This window comes from Lytechinus pictus, chromosome 3 (assembly GCF_037042905.1).
Source record: "Lytechinus pictus isolate F3 Inbred chromosome 3, Lp3.0, whole genome shotgun sequence".
Classification (NCBI taxonomy): domain Eukaryota; kingdom Metazoa; phylum Echinodermata; class Echinoidea; order Temnopleuroida; family Toxopneustidae; genus Lytechinus; species Lytechinus pictus.
This window is the reverse complement of record NC_087247.1, coordinates 50,228,233-50,250,583: the sequence shown is the minus strand read 5'-3', so window position 1 is coordinate 50,250,583 and position 22,351 is coordinate 50,228,233. Positions and strand designations below refer to the sequence as shown.

Here is a 22,351-nt window from a genome sequence, read left to right as displayed (position 1 = left end):
ACATCACAACATTATTGGTAAGATTGCTAAAGTTGCCAAGTATGGTCATGAGAATGATGATGATGATTATTATTATTATGAATACTAATTTGATATTTCTAGACAAAAGTTGCCATGTTACGGTACATGGAGAGTTTGACAGATGTGATGGATCCTGCAGACTTCAGTAACTCAGCAGAAACCAGGTTAGCTGTCTCAAGAATCATTGGATGGACCAAAGATGCCAAGAGCCCTGAAGTCAGGAGGGTAAGATGCAGGATTCAAAACTGGCCAAGACCTTCCCTACCCCCTCCCCTCTAATAATTGTGTCAGAAATTAATGGGTGGGGGGCACTATGGCATTGTAGTCTAGTTGGAACAGGTGGTTCAAAGCTGATCAACTACCATTTACCCTCCCCTATGTGATGCTTTAATAGCCTTGTAAAGATTAAAAAATGATACATCCCCTGGGCATCTCTACCAAGCCTGTCATCTTACTAGATTTCTTTGGGGCTACATCAGTGTCAGAAAATTGCCATCCATGACAAGCTATGCTACATTCTTTGAATGCATCAACTGTATTGTAAAGGCAATTTTGTAACATTCCTATGCAAAGTAATTCAAGAATTGAATTCAAGTATTGTCCACATTTTCTGTCATTCAACAAGATTTACAGGATTTTATTTTGTGATCTGTTGAAGTAACTCTAGGGTAAATTAGTTCATGCACTGGAATGTTAATGAATTGTTTACTGTTCATTTTGAAATCTGTTTCACAAGGAACCAATCAATTGAATCAAATACGAAATTGACACGCCTATGATTTCCTAAGTTTAGACTCAAACTGTAGTTAAGCAACAGGGGGCAATTCAGTTTTTATTCTCTATGTAACATCTTCTATCAAGACAACTTAAACTCGGGTGCATACAATCATTTTGTGCTGCTGTAAAATCTTATGATGTTGGTAATGCTTGTTACCTCACACATTTTATGATTTTAAATATGATTTATGTTATAATTTTGATGATTTGCAAGTTTTGTACTTAAACAAGTTCACTCAATCATGACTTCATATAATTTCAGTGAATTTGGTAAGGATGGGGTTCTCTTTAATATAACCTTTCCACCTTTTTATGAAGTATGCAAGTGAAGTTCTACACAGCTTTTAACCCATTTTTTTATCGCAAAGTCCATGTAAATTCAAACAGTGCTATTCCTCCTGTATTTCAGGTATGCCATGTTGAATGAAGTAGTCTTTATTTATTGTTTCCTCACTTTATTGATTTATTGCTTTGTTATTTAAAGGTGGTATTATTCTTTATTTTGTGTTTTTTACACCCAGGCATCCCAAGCTGTATTGATAGCCTTGTTTGAACTCAACACCCCAGAATTTAGCATGATGTTATCTGTACTACCCAAGACCTATCAGGTAAAAAAAACAAAGTGTATCATGTCACTTCCTCCTTTGTCCTACATGTACCTTCTCAAATGCATGTCATCTTCCAGGTCTCTGCCCCTTTTCTGGGTTATGATTTTGAAGCCCCACCGAACTGACTACCTTGAAAATGGGGTTGAACCATTTTTAGAAAAGGGTAATATTGATACTCATCTGATCTGATCTGATCCTTTTTTTTTCTTTTTCTTAAGAAATTAGAAAAAATAGAATGATTTTCATTCTGCAAAGAAAGATTTTGTCCTATCATTGCAAAATCTGTACTTAATTTGGGTTAATGATGTAAATGATAATTGATATTTAATTGCTAACACAATATTATCTTAATAAACAGTGCTCAAATTATGTAATGAGTGATTAATGACACCTTTAAACATTCTATGGATATATTTTTGGAGAAATATGAAGATTTCCCTTTTTAAACGACATATGAGCTGAAAGTAATTGCCTCTTTGATAGAATACAAATTGGTTCTTCTGCAAGATAATTTTTTTTTCAAGGTCTTGATAATATGGGCTTATATAGATAGGGATGCATTATTATTTATTTAGTTTGGGGTAATCTATCAACTAAAGATTTTATGAAGATGTGCAATTTTCTTTTTACAGGTGGTCAGTTTAGGTAGCCCCTTTATGTCCTGTATTTCCGTTTCTGTATGATTTGCCTCTTTGTGCTTGTACCTTAGTCTGCTTTCCAAACTCATGTTTATGTTATCTGGCCTTTGCTTTCAATGGTTTTTGTTTTTGTTAAAAGTTGAACACCACTGCCTTGAAGAGCACCAAAACATTCTGGATGGTTCCTTTGAGAGTAATTGATCCTTTTCAACACGCTATGCATGATTTGATTTTAGGGAGATGGATAATTAATGGAAAATTGACAGAAGTCTGAGACTAAAGTATTGATGCTAATTACACATTTAATGCAGGTATACTGTGGGGGAAAAGAGGAAAAGAAACATATATGTAGAAGTGCACTGCATCGTGATGAAAATCATGTTTATGAATGAATGATATGGGTTAGGGGTATAATTACAACTTGAATAAATTTTGCTTTCACTTTTCTCATTTAATGGTTAAAAGCAACAAAATTCATTATAATAAATTGTTTTGTTTAATACACAGGACTATATTTTCCTACATAATCTTATTAAATTGCCATTTTGTTACCCCAACTCAAATAGCGAATTTGATGAGTATAACTGAGATGAGTATTGCTAGGACTCATGTCATATTTCGCAGTACAATGTTTAGAGTTTACTCTTCAAGGTATGTAGTGTGGAATGCCATGGCGCTACTATGCTGCATGAAATATGGTCTAGTGGTGCTGGGTAGTCAAAAACAGTACTTTGCACTCATTGGGGAATAATGACGATGACAATTCAATTATTCATATGAGTGACCTTGAAGTTATGGATATAGTATGACTGTAAAATAATAATATATTTGCTTTGTAATCCTAGGAGATAGTACAATGTGCCTGATGTTGTCATAATTAATGTACATTTGTTTTGTATGGAATTTATGGAGTGTAAGTAATTTATTTAGGTAGAAATATTTTATTCATATTTTATTCTTAACATAGAGTAAACTATCTGTTTCTGCCTGTGAGTAGGATTAATTGGTGATTCATTTCACACATCAAATAATTAGAGAATTATTCTAAATAGTTTGCCAAATGCCAATCAGATACAATATTTGAACAAAGCTTGCAATGATGGTTAATGAATATCTTAATGAAGTGATTATCTTGTGTGATCTTGGCTGTTCATAAATTGTCCTTTCAAAACATTAGAATTAATAAACGTGGATAAGTAGATGAGTAGATTAATGCTGAAATACAAATGTGACTTATTAGTTATTTGCGTGCAGTGCTCCACATGTGGTGTTGACATCCATTTACCCACTATCAAGCCGCCTCTAACCAATAGAATTATCTACAATAGACAGTTATCCAGCGTAGAACTTTGTCCTGTTTCATAAAGACTTGTTATTATAACAAATGCACATTTCAATAACAAGTTTAATATCAGCCAATCAAATTGAATGATTTCAATAGCTTTTAACTGTTATTGCAAATTTGCTATGATAACAAGTTTTATTAAACATGCTCAAAGGATGTTTATTTAGATTTATATATCTTCATATCTTGGGTAAGGTTTGTTTGAGTAATTACCTTGTTTGTATTTCAATATGGTTGCAGGCTTGTGGTTCTTAGAGAGATTTGCTGATTTCAACTCACTGAAATAAATTTATGTTATTCACATTTTTGGATATGAAACATTTGAGTTTTGGTACAAATCAACAATGGTTTATTCAGCTATCTACTGATTGCACTTTTAAAAATCAATAGTAAAAAAAAAAAGGAAATAATAAAGAAGTATAAACCCTAAAACTTCATTTAAATGGACACAGTTAAGAAAACATGTGACGTGAAGCTGGATGAGATGTCACCGATAGGTGGTGTATTTGTCCCCCTTAAATACAATATTAACCTGATTGTTTTTGCTGTGTGTAGCCTTCTGGCCCATGGAATTATCTGGTTCCCAACTCACCTAATCAGACACCAGGCTACATGGTGAGATCATCAACATTTAACAGATTGAAATATAAACCATGTAACCATCAATACTCCATAGTCTTCCATTGTTTGTTCCATTCTGAAGAATTTGTATCAGGCTATTGTATATGACCCCCCCCCCCCCCCTCCCCCCAAAAAAACAAAACAAAAAATCAAATATTCAAGATTTATAGTATTCTAATCAGATTGCAAAGGCATTGATGTTGCCCATTCCATGTTGCATTGGTACTTCATCCAGCACATAGAAACAAATATATTTGCTGTATACATGTAGCAACATGATGGATTAAAATAATATCTTAGTATTTGTGGATTATATCAATATTCTATTTTCCTCCCCCTTTCCTTTCTATTTTTTTAAATAACTTTATTCTATTCTTACATTCTTTGCTGTCCCATCCCTATTCCTCCTCTCCCTTTGCTACTATTTGCTACTCTTTTCCTCCCCCTCTCTCCCCAGATAAATCACATTTTCTTTTCCTCTTTGCCCCCCCCCCCCTGCCCCTTTTCCTCTCTCTTTCCCTCTTCCATTCTGTTTCTCCAAGCCTCTATCTACACATATCTCTAAGAGGTGAATTGTATAACTAATTGCAAATAGCTGATATCTATGTGCTCAATTCCCTTGTGGTATGCCTGATGAAGGGAAACATTTTTGCTCTAACGTGCTGCAAAGTAACACAAGCCAGAGTCACATTGGTTTATTAATTTATATTCAACTGTTATATTATATAAAAACACCTATCATACAAAGGAAATCACCATTTTACACAAAAAAAGAGGGGGAAAAAAATCAAATATCTCCTGTTTCAAACGCAAAAGGTTGTGATTGACTCTAAAGATAGAAATATAAACTTAAATGAAATATGTAGGGGTTCTAAAGGGCAAGATGTCCCTTGTAGTTAAAGCTCTCTCCCCAAATCTGAGATAATCTTAATGCTCACTGTCAGGGGTCTAAACATACATTTTTTTTCTAAAGCTGTGCATGAAAAAGGCATTTTATTATTCTTGGATTCAGATTTATTGCAGAGTATAGTTATATGCATGTCCCAGAAGGTGTGTTTTGTTCTTTACTTTGATATTTTGGTTCTGAAGTTGCTATCAAAATAATGTTTAAGGCAGGAAGGTAATCACAAGCAAGCTAAAGAAAAACTAAGTATTTCTATAGATGAGAGTGTGTCATTTACCAATTCTTGCATAAAAAGACTCTATATGTATGTATTTTGTTTTCATTTTTAATTTTAAAGAAAATTTGATTTTCCACCTGTGTTATTTTAATTGTCCTGTTGCTAATGGTAATACAAGGATATCAATTGGCCTTTTTAATTTTTTTTTGTGATAAGTCATTCTTTAAGTTACAAATTCAACATTCAACATTGCTCATACATGTATATTCCCAGATTTTGAATGGTTAATTTCTTCTGTGCTTATGGATTTCAATAACGTAATTTGCTTTAGTCAATATCCGTGTTGTATTTTGTGTTTGTAGATCCCATTTTTATTCCCAAATTGGCCCAATTTAAGAGAGCATGCTGCCTCCTCCATTTCTTTAAACATTAAAGTGACATTTATTCTTTCCATTCTCTTCTAAATGTGTGAGAGTAATGCAAATTTACATGTAAATACAAAAAAATCATTTTGGAAATGTTGACAATTAACTTGTTATGTATTTTAAAAGTGTATTATGTAATGAATGAATAGATTGATGATAGTATTTAGCATCAGAAATCAGGCCATATAAATATATTTTAAACTACAATGTGAGAAAAATCTAAGTTCTTGTTAACCTTTAAATAAGATGTCTGAATTTTCATATTCTGCATCTTTTTTTATCTGAGGGAAAAATTTAAGAAAATTGTTGTAAAAGAGTTCACATGTGTAAAAAAAAAAACACCATAACTTGATGAACAGAGAATATCTTATAAATTAAAAATTAGCCAATAATAAAGGTAAAATATTTACATGATTATACATTATATTTTCATTTTCTATTTATATGTAGAATATTTTTTGAGGGGATTTTTGAATAATTTCCTTGCTAATTAATATAACAAACAACAAGACATTCCTTAAATATGCTTTTATTATTGGATTCCAATTTCAAAATCATATTTAACCCAATTTATTTTTACTGAGATTATTCTTGGTTCAATTTCCATTTCTTACTAATGACAAGCTTATTTAAATGACAAAATAAATTGGTAGTCAGGGAAATAGGGCTCATTAAATTTCTTGATTATTTTTTAATGGGAATCAAAATCTTTGGAGCAAGTTAGTGTTTTAGTATAAATATGAAAACAACCCCCCCCCCAAAAAAAAAAAACCCCAGAGAATAAGGTCAATGAAAGTTTGAGACAATTCGACAAAAAGAGAAAAATCCTCCAATTCATGGCAATGCAACCAAGATCCTCTCTCCCCCTGTGTACACTGATAATGTACCCTCAAATACCCATTTTTGCTCATTGTAATGATAGTACAACCTCTTTGTCCATGGTATATTTGACAAAGCCTCTATTACATGTCACCCCCCCCCCCCCCAACAAACAAAAAAAAAAAAAAAAAAAAAAAAAACCACCTGATATATGGATAGACTTTAAAAAGTGACAAATTTAAGTATAATATGTAGAAAACTAATTGGGGAGTTGTGTAAGTGTGACATCATACATGTTAGTCAAATTACTAACAGGAGAATGTCCACAGCATTAGTGATCTCAATATTCATATGCTCATAAACTTTCTTATCATTTGTTAAATATTTAAACTTTCATTGATTTATAACTTTTTTTTCTGTTTTCATGCAAGCTAACTTGTTCCCAGGATTTCATTTTCCTTAGTGAACATTTACACTTTTAGATGGTGTTAGCATAGAGCTTGACAGTTCAAATAATTATGGTATCACCATTTTAAGTGAAAAGAATTCTGCAGTAAAGTATTGTTCACTCAAAGCAATGCTATCTTTCATACAAAATTGACACTTAGGGGATAAGATTACAAGTGTGTTTATATCTTGGATAAGACAAAAAATGATTATTCTATGGGTTAATGACATTTTCTGCCATCTTTGAGAAATTCATTCACTGCATTTATTATATCGATCTGTGTACTATAAAAGTGAAGTAACGGTTGATATAGTGCAATCATTTTATTTCATGTTTCTTAATAGTATTATGAATCTCAATCATTTTTAACAGTTCATCAAATCAGATTTCCATAGAATCATCAGTCCCACCCAGTGTCAATGAAAAAAAAAAACTATTTGCAGTAGTTGAATAGAAGTGGATGAAACAGAACAAAAAGAAAAGCATCTAAGGATCAGGCATGCAACCATTCTTCATTATAAAATAGACTGCATAATAAACCAGAATAAAATGCATAGACTAATAGTGTACTCAACAACACTAATGTTCACTGGAAATGAGCATAATTTTGTGATTATATATGAAAGTAGTAAGTGTTACACATTGATTTATAGTTATATTTAGTATATGTATACAGTATATGTATATGTATTTTTTGCATTCTTTTGACGAAGTTAAATTGTACTGATTTTTAATGTCATCTTTAACTATTCAGGCGCTTACCATCTTGATTTTTGGAGATTCTATAATATGACTGTGTATGCATTCCACTAGCGATTCTGCAGTATACATTTCTTGTGAAATTCAAAATAACTTAATTTATTCATCACTTCCTGATAGTTGATGAAACCCTGATTTAGAAACAGCGCAAGTTTTTCTTATTTCCTGGTTGGATATCAGTATTTTTTTTAAATGTAATGTTCATTATTAAAAGAAGGATATTCATTATTTAACAAATGTTGAATCAAAGTCAAAAGTAATACTAATATTGAAATATACTTGTATGGTCCAATCTGCCTTAATATTTCTTAAATTTGTAGTCATGTAATAATGTCCGAATTTTTCTTTTATTTTCAATTGCAAAATTTATTAATGTCCATCTAATTTTTCTGAAGGGGGTTAAAAAAATTCCCTTTTATCCTGTGTTAATGGTGCTGCAGTGGGGGAACCATGTTTGCCTCATGACCTTTCCATTCTTTTTCTCCTTTTTGGGGCTTAATGGAGTCTCTCAAGTATTTTTAAGGTTCTTCTCTGTTTTCACAATCTGACAAATAATTTGTTTTATTGTGTATTCTTTGTCTGTCATTTTCCCTTTCTTCCACTCTTTTTGTTGCTTTTTTTCTTTATTTTTTTATTGTGTCTTACACTAGGAGGGGGCGACCAAGCTCTTGCGCAATGATCTGCGTATAGCATCCACCATTGATGATGAGGTAAAGCAAAGCAAAACAGAAACAGATCTCAAAGCTCTGGGGCCACCTAGCAATATTAAACCAAAATCCATCCAAATGATCAATGTAGCTCTCTATTACCTGCCATCCAAAATTGCTTAATCAAATATATATTCTCCTTTAGCTTTAATTCACCCTTTTTCTATTTAATTTTCTATTAAAAGTCTCAATTTTCCTGTTGTAACACTAGATTTTTACAGATTTTTAGTCTGCATTAAGTTTATTTTCAAACGATTATTTTTAGGGATTACCATGTGGCTCCTTCCCTTAATATTGCCATGAAAGATATTAAAGATGAGATTTCTAAACCTTGAAGGTGATCTTTGGTTTATATACACTCAATACATTGCCACACTCAGGCTGAAGAGATACTCTGGTTCGTGTCGGGTTGATATAAATCTATTTGTGTTTCTTTGTGCTTGCCTGTCTCTTGATAGTGCACCATTCTGTGAAAGAATGTCTTTAATGTTTGCCTCTTAGTCTTTATACTGCATGCTGTGAGATTTTGTTCTCTGTTGCATGTCTATTTTTTTTCTTCTCGCATGTTGTCTGGGTCTTGTCTTGTAGCCCTATCCGTGTTGTTCTCATTGCGCTTTCCCTTCTCTTGACAATTATTGGAACACTCTCAATATATCCAGGTGTATACTTACTCTATATTATTATGTACAGTATATTACTCCTATCACAATTATTATAATTATTTATATATGATACGATAGCAAATATATTTAGATCTCAGTATGTAACTGATAGCCTTTCCCTCTATGTATTCATATATAAAGTGGTTGCATGATTCTATACACCCTCCAATTATGATCATATGATATTTAAGGACAATATAAAAACTATGTGTTCATATTTCATCATTTTTCCTTGTAGGTAGGTAATAGAAGAAATCAGTTGCCTTTTCCTTAACAAGTTTATATTAAATTAATAACCCTTGTGTATATTCAGTTTATTAATTTGGTAATTTTGTTTTGTTGGTTTCAATTGAATTAATATTGTTGTGCATATTTTGTATCATAATACAGTTTTGTCATTGCATTTTATTAATGTAATCTTGTTTCCCATTGTTTTGTTTCAGTTTATTAAGTGTACCATACCATGTTTTGTTAAGCCTTCATTCCAGTGCTTTTTTATGATCATGTGATCACAATATTTTTAATCTGTTATCTCTTTATATATCTTTGACTGCTACTCCTCACTTACAATGCAAGTCATCTAAATATTTATTAATGGTGTGAACTTTTGCTGTGCTATTAATCAATAGATTTGTAGAATGAGTATTGTATCCAGCATAGACAACCTAAGTAACAACTAAACTTGAAGTATGTGATTAAGATATTATATGCTTACAGTTTAATAGTGAAGGCTTGACTTGTCACCATTGCATAAATTACATTATTAATATATTATATAAGTGATGTTTTTATATTGAATGGTTGAATTGCAGATTACTGCTCAGGAGTATAGGAGTAAAGCTTCCCCAAGATCAGTCTTAAAAGCTTCCCCTCGATCAACAGGATCCTCACCCCGTGGCAGCTACGCCAGCAATGGCCCTCCAGACACCGAGTTCCTCAACTCAGAAGACATCTATGACTCACTTCGCCGAACCACCGCTGAAATACAGAACTACATGCACAGTAGCCGTGATGATCTTGACCATGTCGCAGTCAGCAAGGAAACGCGAGTGGACAGTGATGAGGTATTGCCTGACCTGGTGCCAGGCATAAGAGTGGACAGTCCCGAGGGCAAGGTCAAGGAGTACCTGGAGTACCGCATGGTACCTGACCCAGACTCCATGCTGTCACCCCCACCAATCACCCACAGTAGATCATGCGGGGACTACCGTACAGTAAGCGGTGCACGCTCTCCCACCCCACAAAAAAAGCTCCCAGCTGCCTCTTCCCAAGCTAAGTCCAATAGCAAAGGCAGACCCACATTGAAAATCCCATCAGCAAGTGGGCGGGGGTCACGCAACCAATCCCCTGCTGCCAAGAACAGAGTCCGTGCACGTTCCCAGTCCCCATCTCCCCCTGCTCGTGCTAATCAATGTTTCACAGATTATGATCATTCCTCTCCTACCCCACCAGTCTTCTCTCCTGATGCCTATTCTGAACCTGCCTATAACCCCCTTCCTATGTCCACCAATGCTTTGTATCGTGAGTCTGCTTCTCCTGTCTCTTCTCGTAAAAATCCTCCAGCCTCAGGGGATGGACATGTTAGTATTGTCAAAATAATCCACTTTTCTGTATTTTTCTCATTCTATATCTTTATCATTTTAACTTGGTACTTTCATGTCATCAATTTTAATACACATATCTCTACTCTTTCAACTTTCTGTATATATACACACGATTTCCATACCCAACATATTTATAAAGCCTGTATATACCCATATTATACTCGTTTAGATATCAGATCATATATTTTTTTACTTCACAGATATGTGTCATTTCTATCACAAAATAGAAGGCCATTCTAGTGTACATGATGTATCACGATTTATGAGTTCTATATTTATTTTGAGTCATCAACATCATGAATATATGACTTAAAATAACACTTTGTAATCATTACTTTGTTGGCCTTGTGTAAAAAAAAAGAAAATGAGAGAAAAAAAGAGGCCTAACAAGATGGAGGAAAATTGTATGGGATTTATGATCATTAGCTGGTACAGTTTAATGTTACTAATGTCTTAAGAGTTTACTATCTTTAATTTGCACACTGGCCTAATCTTTTATGTTTCTTATAGGGGATATCAAGAGGAATACAGTTAGATCTCAATTAATTGAAGTCCAAGAAGGTCCTTGTTTGTGGATGTATTTTTTATTGATCTGAATACCCACTCATTGGTGCTAGATATTTTTGTGCCTTAAAGAAATGTGCCCTGTAAACCATGGCCTTGCCCTGATGCAAATCAAAATATAATACCTGAACATAATTCTATTTATGAATGTTTTTTTCTCATGTCACTCTTTCCTCTCCTAACCTTGTTTCTTCAACCAATTGTACTAATCCTACTTTCACCCACCCGATTCCATACCTACACATTGAGCAGTCAGTCTCAATACCTGACCAGTCCATCATGACATTCACCAGTATTTGCCTTGCCCTTCAGCTGTCCACTCTTTTAAGGCATCATCAAGATTTATTTTCATTGATTATTTTTGCAATTAACAATTGCACTACTTCATACCACTGCAAGACTTTATGACATGGTTACTATTTTTTATAGTAGATAAAGATAGTCAATATTAATGATTAAAAAAAAAGGAGCAATTAAAACTAAATGGTGTACTAAATGCATCCTATCATTGGCTTTCACTGTGATCAATTGATCCTTCCCACTTGAAACCTTAAAATACATGTAAATTGGATTATTAAATTACTACCAAGCAGTTACTTATTCTATAAATAAATGTGTTATGAATATAAATCATCATCTTTGTTTAGAATTTCATCAAAAATGGTGTTTATCAAAGTCATAAGTTTAGCAGTGGTTTTGGTTCATTGTTTTTTCTTTGCAAGGGAAGATTTTTCTGTTACACTTTACTTTGACATTAATTGGTTTTAAAATGTAAATTTTTTCTCAAATTATCATTTTTTTCAGCTTCTATGAAGTTTTAATTTCTGTATCACTTTGATTTATGAAATATACACTTATATAGTCTATCTCAGTACATATACTAACAGCATTGTATCCAAGAATTATAAGTATTTCAAAGGCTTTATGCATTCCAATCTGTGTTTAATTTATTCACAGGATTATTAACTGCATGAATTCACAAATCTAGATTATGAATGATACATCATCATATTTTCAGGGAAAAATTATATTCTTTACTGATTATACTAAAATTCAAGCATTTAAGCAAAATATGTGAACAAATATCAAATGTATACAATGTAATATATCTTGTCCTTAAGTCCATTTTGTAGTGACAGGGGCTAGTGATTATTCATGCTTAATGCTTTCCTAGTTTTGATATTTTGATGATTTGTTTTTCTATTAATGCATAACATACACTGTCCTGTACATATGTTCAAATGCATGGTAATGATGTCATATATCAGCACAAGTGAAGTAAATGTATGAATTTTTCTAGTGTATTGGAATACTTTTTGTATCGTTGCAGTGTATTCCTTGGAATAGAGCTAGTTTAGGGAATCTCGTCATATTAACTAATGTCCTGAACAGTGATTGTTTAAATAGTAATTAAGATATATAATATATTCACAGGGCATAGCAGATACAATGGGTAGAATGACATTGACTGATGGAAATTTTGAGGATGAAACTTTCCATGAAGGTAAGTTGTGAATACTCCTTTAAAGGAGAAATTAATGGTTGACTGATTCTGTTTTATATAATGAAGAATAGACTTGTGTTGAGACATTTTTAGTGATTATAGAGTACCTGGGGGGCTGTTTCACAAAGAGTTAAGTTTGACGTAACATGCAATCCCAGTGATAATCGCTAGAGGGTATTCATTTGTCTCGCAATCTACTATGGTCAACAAGGGAATCCCAGTGATGGCTGTATGTATTTGGTATTGCCTGTCAATTCAACATAATCTGATGAGTGAGGTGGTGTGTTTTTTACTGCATGCAACTAGGACTTTTAAGTACAAGTTTAAGTGACACCTATAGAGATGGTAACTATTAGTTGGGAAACAAGCCACCGGGAGATTAATTTTTCTTCCAAATTGTCAAAGAGAATAGATGTATGATATGGCTTGTTTGTTTCCAGATTAATTAAGTCCTCTCTTTCTGTCTGTCCATGTAGATCACCAAGATATACTGGTTCCTCTACTGACTGAACTATCAAATCACAATGGAAGGTAAGTGAAGATTAATTTTTGGATATTTCTTTTCTTTCTAGATTGTACTTCATTCAAAATAAATCATATACCATGCTGACATTGGTATGGAGATATTTTTTTTAATTATTCCATTAGATGAGATACAAGTTTTTCCACATGAAGCACATGTTTACTGATTTTTGCTGCAGACCAATTATATTTGAATTTTTGATATAAAAGTGCTTGCTGAAAATTGGTAAATTATACATTGTTACTAATTTTAAAGCAGCCTCATTTTGAATATTGACATTTCTATAAATATAAAAGTGTTTGACAAAAGTTTGCACATATGTATCTTCTGAATTTAAGCAAGGAATATCAAGATTGCCAAGATTGTAGAAAATGTTTTTACGATATGAATATATGTTTAAAATGATTATTCAGTGAAAGATTTTCCTTTTTTTTTATTGAACTAAAAAAACAAACAATTTATACAGTTAAATAACTACATATCAGGTTGATAGTTTCTGACCAATAGTTTGTGTTGATCTTTACAGGTTTGAAGAGAGAAAGAATGCCATGATGCAGTTAATCCGCCTCACTCGGTCTGAAAGCCTGTCGCTTTGGGATGACCACTTCAAGACAGTTCTCCTTCTAATGCTAGAAACCTTGGGAGATGTAGAGGTAAGTTGAAAGATCTCAACATATACACAAGATATTCAAAGAGAACATACTTCTAGTACATTTAAAAAATATTTTTCTCCTTTTGACATGGCACATTTTTTTTTGTTCTGATATGTTATTAATGTACTGTAATGGTTATAATAAAAAGAATAACAAAAAGAAAAAGTGGAAAAGAATCAGAATATATTAGAAGAGGAAGAGAAGAAAGAAGAAGAGCAGACGATATGTGATCTTGTGTATAATAATCATTGTATTTCATTCTTGCCATCAGTCATCAATACGAGCCATAGCATTGCGTGTCCTTAGAGAGATCTTGAGGAATCAACCTGGTCGCTTTAAGGATTATGCTGAGCTCACTATTCTCAAGATATTAGAGGCACATCGCGACCCACACAGTGAAGTAAGATAACAGTACTACACTATCTACATGTGGGGGTCATTCTGTAGAATTGAAATTTACATTCCAATGACATGTCCAAGAATTTAAGACTTTTCATTATTTTTCATTGTCTATGACCCAACATTAGTTGTTAGGCTAAAGCAAAAGGCTATGAATTATCATGGAATCGCCTGGGAATCATTTCTATTCCATTTATGCAGAGGATGCTTAGACAAAACTATTTTGGCATGATGGAGAATCCTCTGATTTTTTTTACAGCAATCAGAAACAAAGTGGCTTGTCTCACTTGCCTTTAGCAGCATTCTACAGATAAAAACAAATCATAAACATTTATTCAAATTGCATAACCACAAAAGTGAAGATAAAATAAAGAAAAGATTATCAGAATACTAGCCTTAGCTTAGTCCATGACTCCTTATTTTAGATCAAACTGTTGGTTTTCCCTACCCTTTGTTGTCAATAATGTCAAATGTCTTTTTGATTTCTTTTCGTAAGTTCAGTCAATTATCATAGGTGCTTTACTACACAAAAAAAGTGAACACAATTACTCATTGTCAATTTTATGTGCATTCTATTGCAGGTTGTAAGACAAGCAGAAGAGACTTCCGCCACCCTAGCTATTTCCATTGCCCCTAGCCAGTGTGTCCGAGTCCTATGTCCTATCATCCAAACTGCTGACTGTCCTATCAACCAGGCTGCCATCAAGATGTTGACCAAGGTGAGACTAGCACCGTTGTAGGATATTAATGTTAAATTATTACGTTTTTATATAGCACATGATACACATGAACAATGTCTATAAGTTCTTTAGAGATATATTGTACATTTGATCATTGGAGTGTGGATCGACATTCAAGTGTTATATATGCACACTCTCTACTCCCTGGGGAATAGTTCTGCAATGTTCAGACATCTCTTGGGAGCTGCTGTAATAGAGCTTCTTAGGTCTCTTGTGGAAGACATTCACCAAAGTACACATAGAGCTAATTTGTATTATGTGTACATGTTCTTCCGTAAATAAAATGTGCATTTGTCGGAAAAGGTCTTCAATTTATCTCCCAAATAGAAACGTCCATGGAGTTAAATCTGTCCTTTACTGACCGTCCAATTTTCAGCTTCTGAATTAATGTTTTAGTCCATTAAATCATGTAGTTTGTCATTCAAAATGCAATATTCTCCTTTTATTTTAAATTTTTATATAAATATCTTTTTTTTATTTATCAGATTGTTGAATTAATGTCAGAAGCAGACCTAATGGAAATCTTACCTGAGGTGATAGTTGTTCTACTCAAGTCCTATGACCACACTGAGAGTAGTGTCCGCAAGGCCAGTGTCTTTTGTCTTGTGGCCATTCATAACATCATAGGTGATAAACTCAAAGAGAAACTAGCAGATCTACCAGGATGCAAGGTGAGTCAACTCATCATCAAGAGGTTGTAATATGAAGTTTTCATCATTTTCACTCTCTTATACAGTCTCAAGGGTCATTTTAGGGTCTTTGTCAAACAGGATTTAGAAAGTCACATGCTGGAAATGCTGAAGTGTACTGTCAATACAAAATAAATTCTCTTGTGAATCTAATTTTCGCAGTCAAAAATATCAATAAATGCGGGAATATCCCTGCTAAGTTATTATACAGAATATCTGTTCATTGAAGTGATGTCATTTGGTCAAGGTGAAGAGTTAATTTTTATTTGGGTTTATTTTGTTTCATGATTCTGTTGTATAGATTTTTATAAGTAGTTTAAAACATCATATTCTTGGATCTGCTAGAATTGTAAGGCATTGTGTGATGAATAGATTTTAATTTGTATATTCTAGAAGAGTGACAGTCTTATTTTCATTTTTCTTTGAATTGTCTGCATTTTAGATGAAACTGTTGAACCTGTATATCAAGCGTGCTCAAGCAGAAAAAGACGCTCAGACGCCTTCTCCAAGTAGTCCTTCTGCTTTATCAACTGGAAGCAGATAGTACCCATCTTAATATTAGACTTTATACACCAGCACACAGACACACACAGGCAACTTTGGATGGGACTGTTGGTAGAGACCTGAGCATAGACTCTGAACCAGTGCACAGTCACAATACAGTTTATCAGTCAAAAGTGTGTATTGGTTTCAATTACCCCCAACTTAATGTAGTGTCAGCTAACCCAGCAGCACCACATAATCACCTACAGGACATGGTAACCTATGAATGGGACTGTACAGAGAGAACTAATCAAGAACTAATGAAGAATCTACTTGGAATTTTGTCTGCTTGACCTGCAAGAAACGGACATAAGGTTTCCTTTAGCTAATAAATGCATACTACTTTATGTTTGACTGTTGTAAAGTATGAAGAAATCAATCGATTAGTCCATTGCTGATTTATCTATTTCCATTATTAGTAAAATACATTTTAACAGACCTTCATTAAGTTGCTGTAAATCAGGTAAGACATTCATAAACCCCCACATATTATCCACATTACCCTAATACAACTCACCATGGGTCCAACTCCAAGTGAAATGGTCACCAAACCCTGCACCTTTATCAACATTTTCATCCACATCCATTGAACCTGGCTTGAATATCAAACTCAGTTGAAAAAAGAAAGATATTTGAACATTGATAAAAATTTAGAGGGTACAATATGTTACCTTATTATGTTATCACAACTGAAGATCAGTATACCATTCAACCCTAATTTCTGATATATTAGCTCCTCATTGTATCTGAGTCAGGAGGTCACTACTCTGTGTAAAGTAATTATATCCCTTTTGTTAATTAGTTTGCCATGAGCTCTTTTAGTCTTGAATATCAATCAGTTTTTAGTGAGAAACACTATTTAAAGCAACAAGCAACACTATTTAAAGCAACAAACAGAGATACCTAGATGTGGAAGTAGTTATTGGATATCTTGCTTCAACATTTTTATAAGGAAGTATTACGTAAAGAAAGACAATTGGTGGTATTGATTCAACTTACAAAGTTTAGTATTGATTGTATGTAGGAGTGAGTAAAATTGTTTTGGATGAAATATTGAACCTCACTGCCATTAATGATGTTGCTGTAATGGTATTTTCTAGATCTTTCAAGGAAGATAAACTAACATGTTTTTGGCTTGCCATATTTTGTATTGTATTCTTTGGAGGAGAGTGGATTATTTAATATGCACTTTAATTAATGCTTTTTAAGTTTGTAAGGTAAATTTTTAAAATGATAATATATTGACTATTCCAGAGCAGTTTAACAATAGAGATCAATTAAGTGGTAAAAGTGAGAAATTATTTTCAAAGGTTTGAATTAATATTTACATATGGCTTACAAACCGTCTAGATATTTGTTATTATGATCAAGATATGATTGACATTATATGCATTTACGCACTGACACAAACATATCTGTTGGAAAAATGAACTCCCAGATGGTTCAAGATGTCATTATTTGGATGATTTAAATGTTAATGGCTGCATGTATTTGATTATCGAGTTATGCCATTGATAAGGCAATTCCAAAGGTTTTTACTCCATTTTAAAGAATAGTTTGGATAATATTGAATCATAAATGTAAGTTTGTCTGAAACATGCAACACATAGAACTTAACTACAGCATTACCATTTCCCTACATGGTAATAAAAACTTCATCAAATTAGCCGAAGGAAAACCTGTGAAATTTCCCTCTGCTTCCATGCTCATGCTGGCTTGTTTTTTTATGTTTACATTTCATTTTTTTTTCTGTTTTTGGTCACTGTAACTCATTTTATTTATGGGTCTTTTCTGCATACCTTAAATCACTATGTATCTCAAGAATGCTTACCAATCATCATACCTTACAATACCTATCCTTTCTCTATATCATGGTCATTACAGATGATGAATCTTTGGTTAAATAAATAAAAAATTCTGAACTGATTAATTGTGTATTAGGGAAAAAATAAAGAAAAAAACAGCAGTTAACACAAATTGTTTACCTCATGGCCATTTTATAGCATTTCATTTGTTCTAAAAACAATATTATCCGAATTCTTGACTGTAGCTTGTTAACATTGTCAGCAATGATTTTAATGTGAATGGTATACTTGATATCTCCATTAATGGTCTATGGTAAATAGTATTCTAGCGCTTTGTGTACAGGCAATCCCTACACATTAAAATGTTATCAGTATGGCTTACTAACCATCTATAGTGTACCCTTTTACACGATTCATCATAAATTAATATTGCAAGAACAATGTTAGATGAGGTGTTAATAGATGTAAATGATCCATTATTGGTGTCACAAGTAAGGCATTAGATCAGATTCTAGACTTTGGATATTGACTATGATGAAGCTTCTGAATTCAGCAGTGTCTATTGTACAAACACAGATGCAACAAATTCAGGTGGTTTTTTTTTTAATTAATAGTGAGGAGCTTTTATCTTTTTACAGGGCTGCCTGCTCTGTGTATTTGTTTATAGGTGTTGTTGTTAGAGATGATTCTATAGTAGGTTCAGTTTATTTAACATACAAATGAATGTCTGAAGTATCCTCATACATGAAAAAAGTTCATTGAGATATTTCTGATCAATTAGTTTTAGACAGTGGTGTGACTTTTTATTTTGTTCAATGTTTCTTGTTTATTTTTTTACGAATGGTAAGATAATGCCGTGACTGCATTAAATATGATAAACTGACTCCTTCTGTTCACCCACACCCCTTAAAAGTAATACAATGAATAACAAAAAAACATTTTGATCATTCAGAACAAGCTAAGGAGCAATATCAAGCTAACACATATTTTTGTTGTCAATGAAAATGGAGTGGTTGTCTTAAACTACCTACAGAAGTAAATATTGTGGAAATATGAATACATTGATGGAGCAGATATCGCATGCTAATTGTGTATACTTCAAATTCTTATGAAACTTTGTGTTCTTGAAAGAGAAGTAGGAGATCTTGCTAATGTGAGGTACATGTATTTACACATTTTAAGTTGAAAAGTGGGGGACATCTTCTTTTTCTTTATTTGTTATAAACACTTAAAATTGTATGGATTTATTCAGGTGCGCTAATAGATATCTCCCAAGTCTTGTTTACACATGATACAACAAAGCACAGCAATGTTTTTCAGTGACAAATTGTACCATTTATGAGTATAAATGTGCATTGTATGCTTCAAGATTTAAAAAAAGTAGTCCAAAATTGTGTAAACGAACTCATTACATAATGATAACTTAATTATGATGTCGTGAGTCTTATTTTCGCAACTCTGAACAGATAATTTTGGTTTAGCTTTGGTGCACCATGTGTGGTGAACTTGCTTCGAAATGAAATAGGATGAAATTAACTTGCCTTCTTAATTGTATTTCTGTTTAAAGTAATCATGATCATTCATGTTTTTCATCACAAAACTGTACAAAGTGTAAATTGATGACATATTTAACATAGAGAAATTTTCAAACAATTTACTTACAGATACAGAGAGAGAAGGAGAGAGAGAGAAAGAGTGAGTGAGGGGAAGAAAGATCATTGCAATGTGAGTTCCTTTGATTTGGAATCTCATTTTCACCATTGTATAAAAATGTATAGTCCTAGATGTTTTTGTGGTCTCTGGTGTTCTAATATGGACAAACTAAAATCAACTCGACTTTTTTTATGTGTGTCTTTCAGTTGTACTTTAACAGGGCTTATTTAAAGATATTTTAAGAGAGAGTTTGAGTTGGTCGCACTTCAGCACAATAAGGACAAGAATGATCTGTAAATATGTTGATTTGTTTATCCTTATGTTGCCCTTATAAAGTGTTCAGATTCATACCAGTTGATCTGTGCATTCGTGTAATCATGTCTTGATTGAACCTAATTTACAGAAGTGTCTTCAAACTTTTTTTTATGTATAAATTTGATGATTGTGTGAGATTGAATTGTTAACAGAAGTGCTATTATTATGCTTCCAAACTGATTAGTGTAATAAATATCGCTTCACTTTCTTTTGCAGTATACTGGGCAATGTTAGCTACATCAGTAAGGGTTGAGGACGTTATTCTATAGACTGTCTGGTAGGAATTTTACATGTATAAGTTGCTACATTCATCCGTTGAATGGGAAGTAATCCCCTTTTCATTATTTTTGGTAACGACCTGCCATGTATCCTGGTATTCTATAAATTTTCAAGCCATTTTTGTGTAATACAGAAAACTTTCATCAGTTGAGGATGATTGAATGTTCAAACTTCTACCAACCTATTTCTATAGAAGGCAAGATTTAGTCCACTCCTATGAACTCTCAAGAGATCAGTTGTGCATGCATATGACTGAATCAAGGATAAGAGACAATCTGGTCACCTATCATTGATCTAGTGACTGAAAGGATAGCAGGCAAGAAAGTAATCAACACCAGTGAAAATATGTGAATTATCTCTTGACTTGAGAAATTACACAGAAGTGAAGAAAGCTCGCATTCTATATGAATAGGTCGATAGAAACTTGAACATTTTAATATAATTCACCAAACATAGATGATAACTTGTTTTCTGTATATGCCCATTATCAAGATCTCAAGATGAAATATTGCAATTTCCCCTTTTTAAATTACACTTCTTACTGGGCATGATCTCTTGTTGATGTATCCATCTTGGAAAATTTATTGTAAATATTTGAATGGGAAGAGTCTGAAGCAAGAAAATAGTTAATGAATTCAGATTTTGTATATTGCTTTATAGATGTAGATAAGGTTATCCTGGAATTGTGAGGAGAAAGAGAGCAATAGAGAGAGAGAGAAAGGTGCGAGAGAGAGAGACAGAGTAATAATATGATGATATGCACATGTAGAATAACATGTCTACTGGCTTAGTGGTACCTATGATTGCAGCCCATTTTTGTGATGTGGTCAGAGCTTTTGAATCTATCTGCATGTTTTCATTTTGAGTAGTTCTCAAGCAATTACATGCGAACATGTGGCATTTTTCCTAAACAACCATTTTCTTTGTGTGTCTTTATTTGACTATGATTGTTGTTTTTTGTGGAATGAGAGAAGAATAAATGGAAATTAGTTTATTAATTAGAAAGTACACAAGCTCAGCTTGAAGACAATTGCAAAATGCCTTTTGGATGAATTGGATAGCTAGCATTCCACAGTTGATACTGATCTGAATCAATAAAAAATGTAGAGGAGACAGGGTCTTGACCCTCTGATTGCAAGAATAATCTGATGAATCAAACGTCATTTTCAACATGCTACTTTTACATTTACATCATGCATATAATCTTCATTTCTAAGTCAGTATTCCCTACCAAGAAGAGAGAGGTAGGGAGTTATGTAGGATCTTAGTCCACAAATTAATTCGATCGTCAAATTTGACAATATAGGCAATCTAAATTTGAAATACAACCATAATTTGAATGGTAAAATGTTTTTACATTCAAATTGAAGTATTTGAAGCATAACAAAATTTGACAGTATTACCTGAAAATGCTTAACAATTATTTTGTTACCTTTTTAATTTTCAAGATGATATTGAAAATGTAAGTCTGTATTGTCTAAAACTTATTACAGTCAGTCAAAATGGACAATGTCTTTACAGAGGCTCGCTTCAATAATTTTTACCAGGCACGTGCCAATAATTAATAGATTGGTTCAATCACAATAAGGCTTAAACCCCTCATATTAGTTTCATAATCCAAAGTCACAAAATGAAAAAGAAATACCAATGAAAACGAGATGGGATTAAACAAACTTCACAGTTTATTACACATGTCTTTCACTGGAAAGTTAAGTGGTTGGCTCAATCACGAAGAAGCAACAGGAAACTAACCTCAAATCTCTTCTGACTAGACCAATCACACAGCCACACACAAACCCCACTGGGGATGTCCCAGTAAGCGGGAAATAATCTGAACTCAGTAAGCGTCTGTGTGTATCTTACTCAGCAACATTGTTGGTCTGATATATTAAAGCTTAACCCATTTAGAAAAATGTATTGTAAGAGTCCCCCTCAGTATTGCCAGTTTCTTTGCTTCTTTTTGAACCCCTATATTACTATTTTTGCATTTCATTTAATGAAGGTGGTTTTTTAAGTTCTTTTTGTTTGTACATAAGATTAAGTAACCAGACTTAAAACATGATTTATTAAATGACATTACCTTTTATTTATATCCTGCTTTCCTAAAAAAAATCCTGCCAACTAAAATC

At 32.9% G+C, this 22,351-nt stretch overlaps 1 protein-coding gene across 16 annotated transcripts in view; it reads left to right on the top strand.

The window, feature by feature from the left end:
- The window catches only part of LOC129257080 (CLIP-associating protein 2-like), a 61,766-nt gene extending 40,630 nt beyond the window's left edge, over positions 1 to 21,136 (top strand). For 11 of the 16 annotated variants that reach the window (XM_064097295.1, XM_064097303.1, XM_064097301.1 and 8 more), the window contains 11 exons: positions 103 to 246; positions 1,320 to 1,406; positions 8,233 to 8,292; positions 9,764 to 10,531; positions 12,554 to 12,623; positions 13,100 to 13,154; positions 13,673 to 13,799; positions 14,071 to 14,199; positions 14,780 to 14,917; positions 15,424 to 15,609; positions 16,070 to 21,136. In XM_064097295.1, the coding sequence (XP_063953365.1) occupies positions 103 to 246; positions 1,320 to 1,406; positions 8,233 to 8,292; positions 9,764 to 10,531; positions 12,554 to 12,623; positions 13,100 to 13,154; positions 13,673 to 13,799; positions 14,071 to 14,199; positions 14,780 to 14,917; positions 15,424 to 15,609; positions 16,070 to 16,171 (1,866 nt within the window). In that variant the 3' untranslated portion in view covers positions 16,172 to 21,136. The remainder of the gene's footprint in view (positions 1 to 102; positions 247 to 1,319; positions 1,407 to 8,232; positions 8,293 to 9,763; positions 10,532 to 12,553; positions 12,624 to 13,099; positions 13,155 to 13,672; positions 13,800 to 14,070; positions 14,200 to 14,779; positions 14,918 to 15,423; positions 15,610 to 16,069) is intronic. The other 5 variants (XM_064097309.1, XM_064097312.1, XM_064097311.1 and 2 more) reach the window with 2 other exon arrangements.
- Positions 21,137 to 22,351: the final 1,215 nt, after the last annotated feature.